This window comes from Ranitomeya variabilis, chromosome 2 (genome assembly GCF_051348905.1).
Source record: "Ranitomeya variabilis isolate aRanVar5 chromosome 2, aRanVar5.hap1, whole genome shotgun sequence".
In the NCBI taxonomy this organism is placed as follows: Eukaryota; Metazoa; Chordata; class Amphibia; order Anura; family Dendrobatidae; genus Ranitomeya; species Ranitomeya variabilis.
In genome coordinates, this window is record NC_135233.1 from 503610867 (window position 1) to 503624158 (window position 13292).

General features: G+C 41.0%; 1 protein-coding gene across 4 annotated transcripts in view; it reads left to right on the plus strand.

The window, feature by feature from the left end:
• Nucleotides 1-13292, plus strand: part of ANO3 (anoctamin 3) — a 704489-nt gene that overhangs the window by 423653 nt on the left and 267544 nt on the right. For all 4 annotated transcript variants that reach the window (XM_077288029.1, XM_077288030.1, XM_077288031.1 and 1 more), the window contains exon 5: nucleotides 4130-4288. In XM_077288029.1, the coding sequence (XP_077144144.1) occupies nucleotides 4130-4288 (159 nt within the window). The remainder of the gene's footprint in view (nucleotides 1-4129; nucleotides 4289-13292) is intronic.

Consider the following 13292-nt stretch of genomic DNA (forward strand, 5'->3'; position numbering starts at 1 on the left):
GAGAATTTTAAAGGAATTCCAACACTTACTGTATGTACTTGCAGTCCCATACTTCTCAATTAATTTATACAACAAATACAGCAGGGCTTGTTTTGGGTCCAAAGTCTTTTTCCACCACCGATCCAGGCCTATCTGAATTCTTATAATCACAATGCTGTGCACGGATAATGATATGGAGAAAAATTAAAGTTCATCTAGAGATGCTTTATTATTATTCAGATGAATGTTGTAGGTTATTGCTTATTTATAGCACCAGTGCTCATAAAATTCTCTAGATATTCTCCTAGTGAATATGAAATTAACTGCTCTGGTTTATAGGCCTGCAGTTGTATGGATCAGATTACAGATATTATACTGAAAAATGGTCTTATTGCTTAGATATAGTGTCGCTATACAACTGCTCAGGACATGAAAACAATGACAAAAATTGTTGGCTATTATGAAATTTAAGAAAAAGAAAAAGCAGACACCCTAAACCCAAACCTGCAGTGGACAGAAGGTCTTGTTGGTGGCCAGGGAAGCAGGCTGTCAATCAAAGTGCTGGCGAGCAGCCACTCTCACTGTATAGGGAGAGGCGACTGTAACTACTCCATGCACTGCTCCAATCATTGAAAGTGAGCTGCTAAAGGGAGAATATGGGTTAATTTTCATTAACCCTATATCTGCAAATAAATAGTGTTTTGCGACCTGATAAGTTACCTCTATGGTACAAAGGCTCTAAGCCATATATTTTCCATTACAGTCATTAAGTCCTCATAGGAACTCAAAAAACAGGTGGGGCTTCATTGGTGTTTGGTCAGTTTTTACCATGAGTGTTTCATCAGTGATTTTCAAATATGAAAAAAAAAGCAAAACTTATAGTCACTGCGATGTTAATCACAGACAACATAAAGATTGTACATGGAGGCCATCAGAGAACTGTTCATGATTTTCACGGACTCATAAAGTTTGGATGGGTAATTTTAATTTTGGACTCATCCATGATCAAAAATGGACATGTCTCTATGATTTTGTTTTTGGGATACAGGGTCTGCAAATAAACACTGTTGAGTGAATAGCCCCATAGACCATAATGGGTATGTGTTCTATCCGTGAAAATCATAGATAGAAAACATATGTGAAAAGCAGACATCTAAATGAAGGCTAAAGGGAAGTGGCATTGGACTCTTGGTCTAATTGAATGATTACTGTTATCTTCCAACCCCTTCACCCCAGCTGCCTGAGAGAGCTAAGTGAAGAAATTGTGACAAAGTAATGTATTATAATTTTATATTATGTTGGCCCTGTATCTACGTTATGGAAAAATTTGTGTACTACATTACAAGATTACGATATTTCTAATCTTCTCCTCTAAGGCTCAAGAGGACATAATCGTAGACTGTTGTTCATTTTTGTGCAAATCGCAGGAACTCAACAAAATCTCCATTTACAAGTTCTCCAGCATCTATAATCTGTTGAATTCCGGGCACCTTAGCAAATTTCCTGTGATCCCCCCTCCCTTGTCATTATTAATTCTGCTCTAGATGTCAGAAAATCTTACACCAGAAGAGAGATGAGTGCACGACTAGATAATTAATAGAAGCTTTTAGCCGTGTAACTGTAGCCGTCAGTTAGCGTGCGCTAAGCTCGCTAAGCTGTGGTTCTGCTTTCACCTAGGTGTCTAATCGCTGCTGTCTGCTTACCGCTGCTTTCCTTTAACAAGCAGACATTTCTAAAGGTGATGAAATAGCCAATCAGGAGCTGAACAGTGGAAGGGAATACATTTTCAGCAATGGTTTATTTAAGCGCGTAACAAGACCATAGAATTGTAAAACAGGTCAAGGAAACGCGATATTATACTAACCATGAAGGTTCAGTTCATGGAATTAATTAGTCAGTATGAATTCGGAAATTTTCAACACTCATTAGCCCAAAGAATGGACATAAAGTGAAATGAAGCTAAAAAAGTAAGTCTGTTCAATAAGGGAATGATTTGTAGGTAACAATCATAATTTTGGTGCCTTGCTCATACAATGAGATGGGGTTTCTGTTAACTCTTCCCTGCAACAGCCAATTTTTCCTACTTCATTTTTTCCTCTCCTTTTTCCAAGTCTTATAACTTTTTTATTTTTGCTTCAAGAGATCTATTTTAAAGCTTGATTTTTAAGGGACATGTTGTAGTTTTGACTGATTACACTATTTATTTTACTATACAATGCACTAGAAAACATAGTAAAAAAAAAGCCAATTTTGAATTTTTGAAGGCTTTTGAATTTAAGTGTTGATTTCTGGTTGGTTAATAAAAACAGACTTTTGTTTGTGTAAGCTGTTAATATTGACTTGTATTGTGCGCTTATCCTTGCTCACTAGTAATATTTGCTGATATTCTAATTATGCATTGTGTTATGGAGCCAGTTTGTTGACTTCGAAGCAGAGGGAGCGAAAAACTATGCAAATAGATTATATAATCAGAAAGGAGAGAAAAAAAGTGACGACACCACTTTGCAGCAAAGTCTGATAATCATATATGTGGCACACATGTGTCAACTATACCATAGGATACAGGGTGCTTATCCAAGATAAAACATCATAAAGAGTATGCAAAAAATAGAAAAAACGGATAGCACTCACCGATCCTTAAAAATCTTGCTTTATTTCAAGCTTTAAAACATCATGGCCAGGAGAACAGATGAATGAGTGTGTGAGCCAGTGCTGACGACAGCTGTTTCACGCTCATTGACCCCTAGAAGCGCTGTTGAGCATGAAATGGCCGTCATCAGCACTGGCTCACACACTCCTGCATCTGTTCTCCTGGCCATGATGTTTTAAACGTTGGAATAAAGCAAGATTTTTAAGTATCGGTGAGTACTATCCATTTTTTCTATTTTTTGCATACTCTTTACGATGTTTTTTCTTGGATAAGCACCCGGTAATCTATGGTATAGTTGACGCATGTGTGCCACATATGTGATTATCAGACTTTGCTGCAAAGTGGTGCCGGCCCATCATCTTATTGTTTTGCTCCTTTTTTATTGTAGATTATATAATCAAGTAATGCTAGTTGATCTCATCACCATTATTCCCCTTATCTGTGAAGCTGGACTGATGGACACTTGCTAAGTCTAAAAATAGGTTACTTGCCTCTGTATAAAGAGACTCAGAGACAGAGAGACTGAGAGAAATAGACAGAGATTCTGCCAAGACATCCTTACATCAAAAAAGGACCAGAGACAGGGCAACAGAAATTTTACATCATGGCTCCATCACAAGGGACGCGTATCTATCATTCTACAGGAAACAACCTAGGGATTTTCAGCCCCAGTTGGAAGAATACAAATCTGTTCCATGAACCAATGCTGAATCATGGATATGTCTGAGAAGACAGGTTGTGACTCTCGGGTTAACTGGCTTTGTACCTCAATGGACTGTCATCTTCCTATGCTTGTCGTTAACTCATCTCTGTGTGCATGCAACAGGTGGAGTAACCGACCCTGGAAGATGAAGCCAGGTTATGATCCTCAGATCAACTGGCCTTGTATGGACTGAATGGACTGTCATCTTCCTACACTTGTCATTACTTCCTCTCTGTGTGCTTGCCACAGGTGGGGTAGCAACCGTGGAAGCATTATGCCCACATTAAAGGGAGAATGGGCTTTCGGCAGCTAATGGACCTGGGTGCCCATTGACCCCCCATGTCTCCACATTCTCTATGGGATTGAGACATGAGGAATTTTCTGCCCACGGACCACAAATTTCAATGTATTGTTCACGAGCAATTTAGTTATCACTTTTACCTTGTGACAGGGTTTCCATTATGCTTGAAAAAGCTTTGTTTGTTACCAAATCACTACTGGATGGTTGGGAGAAGTCAGGTTGGAGAAAGTTTAGATGAAACTCTTTATTCTTGGCTGTGTCCTTAGGTAAAATTGTGAGTGAGCCCCTCCATGGATGCAAAGCCTCGACACATGAATTAGTACCATAATTTTAAGGATTATTGCCCTTGAAGCTTGTAACATACAAATATAATGTATATGTATAATGCATGGCTAGAGGTATGTCTACTTGTCAATCTAAGGTCATCAGCCATTGCTCTTTAGAGTAAATCCCATTGTTTCATCTTATTAATCACTTTCTTTTTTGTAACATCCAGAACGAAATGACATCAGTGGTGTCCCTTGGCTTACACTTTAAAGATGGAATAAAACGCATTGACTACATTTTGGTATATAAGAAATCCAGTCCACAGATCGAGAAACGTAGCACCTTCGAGAAGAACCTCAGAGCTGAGGGCTTAATGCTGGAAAAGGAAGTAAGTGCCTCCAATACATGAAGTGGAATAATCTAAGCAAGATAAATTTGTAATGGGATTCTAACGGTCCCTCCTTGCAGTTATTTTTTGTGCCGATATTTGTTTGTAATAGCATACCTTAAATTAAAATATTAATGGGACGACTGTGTGCCTGCTTTTAGCCTTTAACATGAAATCAATTTTGGCTGACTGAGAATCCCCCATCCGTGGTGACGGATGTTTTATGTGTATAGTGTGAAACATCAAGAAGCACTTTGCATCAACTCACATCACTGCAGGGCAATTTAGTTTCTGCGTGTTTGTTTTTTCTTATCTTTTTAATAGATGTTTGTTACTGTTGGTGTTTCCATGAGGATTTGCATTCTCAGACGTTCATATATTAATATAAATTCAATTTAAGTTCAATATGTTATTAGAAATTCATTCAGTTTAGTCCCTTAGGGTGACTTGGTCATGGATAGAAGTAGGGGGCAATTAAATCACATTCTCTTTAACTGATATGGTAACAGTTAAGGGTAAAAGAGAACTGTTAGCCCACCGGCAGTTCCAGAAGCAGCTAGTCTAACCACTCAGAACATCATAAATACCGTTCATAGCAATGTATAGGTAGGCAATCTTTGTTACAACTGAAATATTTTAAATATCTTCAATAGAAAAATCACAGAATACAAAATTCAGAAAATGTATTTGCTAAAATGAAACATCACAATGCGTTTCAGGTCCCAGGATTGATGCCGTCCCAATCCTGAGAGCTGAAATGTGTTGTGTTTGTTGTTACATTTTAACTAATACATTTCCTACATTTTTTTATCCTGTTTGTGGATGCAGTTAAATAATTTTATGACAGCGGCTGTAACTGCATTTGTATTCACATTTCACTGTCAGTCCGATCATTGGGCATTGAAAACCAGGCTGGGGCAGAGTCATCGCCACTGCATTTCTTACCAAACTTGCTAGAAACACTCCAGATGAATATAAACTTGCATCAATATCAGTTTTGCATATTTATATACTGTATTCCACATTCTTGAAAGAGTTTATTTCTCTTCTTTTTTTTGCACCAGATCTCTTAGGCTGGTTTCACATTTGCGTCTGTATACGCAGGGTTTCATCTGCATACATCCGCATGGGTATTACATACATATATTTAACATGATGTACGCAGGGATATGTGTTTGCATGCATTCGCCTAAGGATGCGTACGCATGTGTCGTTTCTCGATGTGCGGCGGGGTCCGGAGAATGCAACATGTTGCATTTTTGGAAGCGTCAAAAATTTGGCAAATATGCGCAGGCATGCACTTGCGGATGATTGCATTAAAAAACACATTACTGTGTCCTTGCGTATACATGCGTTCAATGCAATTGCGTACTTCAGACTGCGCATGTCCAGGAACCGATTGAAACACGCCCATTGAGACATGCCCTCCTGGAAATATCGAACGCATGCACATAAAAAATGCAAACGCAGTCAAAAAATGCATACATATGCATGCACATGCAGGTTTTTTTGCCGTCATGCGTAAGCTGATGCGGATAAAAAAATCTGCATTATAATGCATTTGCATGTGTTTTTGCATGCGTTTGCAGTTGCGGATGATACGCTACGCACATATACGCAATTGTGAACCTAGCCTTACTGAGGCACGTTATTGGGCATCATTCTTGTCCTTGTCATAACCCAACCCAATAACAAACAAGGTCTCTTGGTGGGAAAGTAGAGGTGTGACTACAGTGGGTGCAGAGGTTGCAGCCACATCTGCACCCTGGAGTCTAGGGAAGCCCAAAAGGCTTCTTCCTCTCATATGAGAAGACCTACAGTATGATAGTTGGGGGCTCTTTTAGAAATGTTGCATTGGGCACCACATGTTTCATGTTGCCCCACAGTGCCCAAGCCAAGGAATTCAGTATGTGCTTCACCACAATATGTGCTCTTGGTCTGAAGGTCAGCATGAAGTGCTGTTCATTCAATGCACTAAATACTCCATCCCATAAAAAATATTTGCAGCTTGAAGATCACATCCAATAGGTTATACAAAGAAATGTAAATCCATAGCATTGTTGGTGCCCTATACAGCTATGCATTTTGCCAAGCCTTCATCGCTGTCCTGATGACATCATTGATTTATTCTACCATTGATGAAGGAAAAAGCAAATGAGTTGTTCGGCACTGCTGTAAAAGAATACAGGATGTCTATCTAAAACTAAGTGGTTTATTCGTGAACGCATGTCAAAGTATCCAACCTCTTCATCAGGACAAACAATAAAATGAATAAACAGAATGAATCGGATGCATAAAATCAAACCCGGCTTTGTCTGTTCTTTACCGGTAAAACAGAGTGTGGTTGTCCGTGTAAGTCACACTTCTAATCATGATTTTGGTTTTCTTAAATCACTGCTCGGGTAGGTGCTGAAATAAGTGCTAATATAAATATGAACTCAATGAAGTTATTTGAACCTGAACTGTGCTTTGTGTGGCAGACTACGAAGAGTCAAACATTCTGTATCCTCACCACCTCCTCACCATGCATCACCTCCTCTTCCTCTTCAGATCATCTTTGCTGGATAGGCATAAAACTGAGATTAGGAGTCCCCTCCGTAGTGCAGAGCAAAAACTTCTCTTCCTCCTCATCCTCCTCCTGTTCCTTATCATCACCCAATGTGGCCTGAGAATATTGTGTGAGGCTGGGCTGTGTGGTATAAGCCGCTGTAAAATCTTTCTCCATAGCCACCTGATCAGCATTTAAAGCTTCATCTTTGTGATTCTGCAGCAAACATTTTAATAGACAGAACAGTGGGATGGTTATGCTGATAATAGCGTCATCATCGCTCACCATCTTGGTGCAGTACTCAAAGTTTTTAAGAACCTCACAAATATCAGCGATCCCCACCCACTCGGCATTTGTTATATGGGGGCTGAGTGTTACTCTGACAGGCATTGAGAAGCTGGAATTGAAACACTGCTCACTGCTGCTCATTAAGCCTTGCCACTGCAACTAATGAATGGTGACGTTTGCGTATCTATGCACAGTTTGCGCCAGTCGCACAACTGATAGATAAAAACACGCTATTAATTTAACCAAAACAATTTATTTTTTTATTTTTTATATCGCCTTTATGAGACACACCAGCAGAAGACTCCGAGAAATTACTAGTAAATAGTGACGTTTCCGTAGCTCAGCAGGTTTTGCGCCAGTCGCACAACTGCTAGATAAATATTATGTATTTAAGCAATAGGCGAGGAATATTATTTAGCAATTAGCTTTTAAAAAGGATGTTACTATATGCTGGCACTGAGGAATCTTAATAAGCTGTAAAAAAAGAAGAAAAGCAGGGGATTGTCCTGGGGTTAACTAATATTACAAGCAGGAGCCCTGCAAATGCAGCTGTGCTCCGTGCCTGTAATCCCCGGCGAATGAATGAAATGTAGGTCATTGACCTACATTACCTTGAGTTGCGGTGGTGCGCCCTCTGCTGGATGTCCTCATGAACTGGAGCCTTGGAAAAGTTCCCACGCTCGAGTTCATATGAGGACATCCAGCAGAGGGCACATCACCGCGACTCAAGGTAACTACAGATCACCCTGATTTCCATTCAGTACCCGGGGTTTTACAGGCACGAGCGAGTGCATTAGCACAGCTCCTGGCTGTAAAATGATTTAACCCCTTCAGATGGATTTACTTCGTGGGACATAACGACGGAAGGTATGGAATATTGTTGCTTTTTTATTTTTCCTTTGTTACAGAACGAGGGTCTTCAGGTGGATTACCAGTCTAATAAAATATTACAACAACATGTGTCTTTATTTTATTAAAATACTTTGTAATAATGTGTGTGTGTTTTCTTAACCATTTCATACTATTGTAGTAATAATGGATAGGTGTCATAATTGACGCCTCTCCATTATTAATCTGGCTTAATGTCACCTTACAATAGCAAGGTGACATTAACCCTTCATTACCCCATATCCCACCGCTACACAGGAGTGGGAAGAGAGTGGCCAAGTGCCAGAATAGGCGCATCTTCCAGATGTGCCATTTCTGGGGTGGCTGGGGGCAGATGTTTTTAGCCAGGGGGGCCAATAACCATGGACCCTCTCTAGACTATTAATATCTGCCCTCAGTCACTGGCTTTACCACTCTGGCGGAGAAAATTGCGCGGGAGCCCACGCCATTTTTTTCCGCGATTTAACTCTTTATTTTAGCAGCTACAGCGCCCAAATTTTGCACATACACACTACTAACATTAGTAGTGTGGAATATGCAAAAAAAAAAAAAGGATATGAGATGGTTTACTGTATGTAAACCATGTCTCATATACTGTCGGGTTTGGGAAGGAGAAATGAAAAGCCGGCAATTGAATTACCTGCTTTTCACATATCTCGCGCTGAATTAAATATAAATACAGTATATATATATACTGTATATGTGTGTCTCAATGATATATATAGATACTGTATATATGTTTTAAATAACATTTGAGCCCATAAATCCATTCGATGTTGGTTTTGCAAGCCTGCGAGAAAATATCGCAGTACGGATGCCATACGGATTACATTCGGAGGATGCCATGCGCAAAATACGCTGACACACCCTGCCTACGGATGACATACGGATCACTATTTTGGGGACTTTTCTGCTTATTACGGCCGTAAAAAACGGACCGTATTTACATACGCTGATTTTGATGCCGGCCATAGACTGATCACCTCTGCTACATAGGAGTTATCGCGATTCCACCCGCTGCTATTGCGGGCACATGTCAGCTGTACAAAACTCTTTGATGCGTTCTCACCACCGGAGCCGCATCAAAGCGGGGGTTCTGACCTAGGACATACTATCCCGTCCGAGGTCAGAAAGGGGTTAAAGGGAAGGTGCCACCAGTTTTCTTGTAGTTTGTTAATTTGTGAAACTAAGCTTAAAATAGTTATTAAAATGTATTAATGCAATGTTTGCACTGTTTGCAAACATATCTATATGAAAAATATTTTATATTTTCTGAATGTACAGTAACAAATTATATTGTGGTACCATGTTAGCCAGAAAAATCGATGTGAATACTTTCCTGCCCAATGATGACAGAAGTATTCTAGGAGTGATACCTTTATTGGCTAACCAGAAAATAATATGTTTGCAAGCTTTCAGAGCACAGTGGCTCCTTCTTCAGACAAGATTACAAATAGATTAATAACAGACAAGCACAACATTTAAAGAATACTACAGCAGGACATTTGTTAGGGGGTGGGAAGTGTGATGAGCCCATAGATAAGCCAAGGAAATCAAATTAGGCATTCTCTTACAAATGAAGAGGCAGTGGGAATAATGTTCTTGGTTTTTGGAGTCCGTCTGGTGGAGGTGTGAATATATATTTACCACTAGGGGGAGCATTTTCCATTTTAGACCTCAAGCAGCAATAGTGAGACTTACCAGCTTTACTGTTAGCTGCAAAATTGGGGCAGTAACTGCTGACATCACCATTTCCCTCCCCTTTTGGGTGGTCTAGTATCCCTGGGGCCAGGGCCGGTTTTAGACAAAGTGGGGCCCAAGGCAAAAATTTAAAGTGGGGCCCCAAATACTAACATTGTAAAATCACACAAACACTTAAGTTACATTACATGAGCAGGATGCGGATACAGTTGGTGGAGGGGTCTGGAGCCAGTGCTCACACTGTGGCCCCATATTTAGGGACCTTATATCGGCCAACAGGTCTGCCACTGTTAGCTGTATGCAGGGGCGTTGCTAGGGTCAGAAAAGATTGGGGGCCCAAGCCCCAAGACAAAGAGTTGCCCCCAACCCCCTCTTAATTTTTTTTTAACACCACAGATAATACAGTGATAACTCTCTGAGTACAGATAATGTAGTATATGTCACCTGCAGTCCTATGTAACACCACAGATAGTCTTACTCTGAAACCCTATGTCTATGTTCACATGCAGCATTTTTTTCAGTAGCCAAAACCTTTTCTATTAGCAGTAAAAATGTTGCGTTCAAAACACCTGTTTTTCAGCTTGTTTTGTGGTGTTCTTCACACTTTTTTCAGCTTTTTTTTGGAGTGAGGATGGTTGCTTTGTCTACAGTATGTTTAAGACCACATTCGTACGATCAGTATTTGGTCAGTACTTCACATCAGTATGTGTAAGCCAAAACCAGGAGGGTGAGAAATACAGAAGTGGTGACGTGTTTCTCAGGGTATGTGCACACGCTGCAGATTTTGCTGTGGATCTGCAGCAGTTTTCCATGCGTTGTACAGCACTATGTAAACCTATGGAAAACAAAATCCGCCATACACATGCTGCAGAAAATACCGCGCAGAAACGCTACGTTGTATTTTCTGCAGCATGTCAATTCTTTGTGCAGATTCCGCAGCGTTTTACACCTGCTCCATAATAGGAATCCGCAGGGGTAAAAACGCTGTTGAAAACCGCACAAAAAATGCCAAAATTCTGCCGTAAATCTGCAAGTAAAATGCAGGGCATCTTACCTGCAGATTTTTAGGAATCTGCGTGGAAAAATCCACGGCAGATTCCGCAAAGTGTGCACATAGCCTCATTGTTCCACTGCTGTTTCTGCATTACAAATATTGATGTGAAATACTGAACAGTGAACATGTGAACGAGACCTAATAATTTAATTCACCAAAACCACTTAAAAAATTGCAATGAAAAATGCCATTGCAATATCTGCAGCTTTTTTATTCTTTCATTGCTTTCTGCGGGTGAAACACACTGAAACAAGTGACACGCTACAAATTTAAAAAGCGCTACAGTTCTGAAATCCAGTCAGAAAACAAACAAGCGCATGCAGGAGATTTCGGAAATCTCCTGTTTTGCTGGCAGTTTGTAAAGCAGCTTTTCGCCATGTTCATATGCAGAATTTTTGCAGCTTTATTTTCTGCAAATAAGAAGTTTACAGCATTTTACAGCACAAGCAAAATCTGAGATTTTCAGAAATCTCCTGCACACCCTTTTATTTTCCCCTGACTGAATTTCACAACTGAATTTTAAATCTGCAGCATGTCACTTCTTTCAGCAATTTTTTTCACCTGTAGAAAGCAATGAAAAAGTTTAAAAAATGCTGCAAATGTTGCAACGTTGTTTTTCACTGCGGTTTTGGTAAATAAAACTAACCTTATTAAACATGTACTGTAGACAAAATGCATAAAAAACAAACAGCAAAAGCTCTAAGGGTGTGTGTCCACAATCAGAAAACGCTGTTGGGCAGCTGCTGTGTACTTGTGCAGCGTCCAACCCGCAGCAGCCACATGTTACAGTATAGTGGATGGGATTTCAAGAAATTCCATCTCTACTATGCGTGCACTGACACCCGCACCTCACCTGCGGAGACGGACATGCGGTGCATCTGTCCAGGCTGCAGCATGCCAATTTATATGGCGTAGACACGAGTGTCCACAAGAGAATTCTCACCCCTGCAATGTATAGGACGCAGTGATTCCGCACAGATCAATGAACACACGCGGAATCACCTGTGTTCAAAACATGGCAGCACTTTGGACGCAGCATGAAGACCGCTGCATCCAAAGGGCTGCCATTTCCGGATCCTCTGCACATACCCTAAAAAATGGGTGCTTTGAAAGCATTGTTTTTACTGCCAAGAGAGCTGGTTTTGGCTGCAAAAAAAAATGCACCAAAAACGCTGATTCCTATGCATACCTGTACTATATGTGTACAGTTTACCCTTATTATTTCACATGGGAATTTATTTATTTCTATATAATAAATGCCCTGATTCAGCAGACAATATTCCTGTCTTGTGTCATCCAGACAGTAGTGACAGCAGGTCGCCCTGTCAGATTACAAGCAGTGACTGTGGTCAGAGCCCATACTGATCCCTGCTGTATGTGACTGTGAAACCTGATCCTACAGCAATCAGCACAGAGCACCAGGACCACAGTGAGTAAATCACAGCACTGAGGGGGTCTCAAGGGGGGTTTGGGAGAAGCATTCCAGAACAACAGAGCAATGCAATGCACTGCACTGCTGTACACCCTCTGGGCATACAGGGGTTGCAGATGCAGGGGGCCCCCTTGTAGGGGGGGGGGCCCAGGGGTCTGCCTGGTCTGCCTGTGCCAAACGCCGGCCCTGCCTGGGGCAGAATGAAGAGTAGCATCACCGGGCAGTGCCATTTTGTGGGTGATTGCCCTGTGATCTGCTATCACAAGCAGTTACTCTCTCTCTCTCCCATCAGTCTCTCTCACCCAGATTACATGATTCTCCCACCCCCGTCCACAATGCCTGGCCATTCAATGCAGACCTGCTCCTTATCTTACTGAGGGATGAATCACAGCTCCTGCCGAGCAGCTGACAGCTGCTTACAAGGACTAAGAGAACTATGGGTCACAAGGACCCAAAAAACGACCCAAGAAATCCAAATAGCAATATGTGTAAAAGTATAAACTTTATTATTGCACAATATTTGTTAAAACATTACATATAGACAACAGGTGAGGAACAATACTGCGTGGTGTGCAGAGACACCACTAAAAGAGCATACTAAGGGCGCACGGAGCCGGGAACAAAACATACACCCATAGAAAAATGATAGTGGGCTACGGGTTGAGATGGCTATATCCCATGCTGCTGTGCTAATGAAGTACTAACCCCAACATCCACATAACCAGACCTAAGGCCCGGGTACAAACAGTAATAGCAAGTGCACATTACCTCAAGTGGGACAGGCTAAGTGGTCAGATAGAGATTCTTTATTGTATCGGACCCGCACGGACACGAATGACGGTAATGTGATGAGGTTTGTTACTAACTTCAACACTCAATCTGAGTGGGTACGTGCTGCCCTCACGAAAGCTTGGCCCATCTTGATGACCGATAATACCATTGCCAAAATCATTCCCAAAAAGCCTGCTATCACTTTTCGTCGTGCAAAAAATCTGCGGGATCGGCTGATACGTAGCCATTATGAGAGTGTTCCCCCTCGAACATTTCTTGATGATGTCCCTGTCAGGAGTGGCTGTAGGCCTTGTGGACGCTG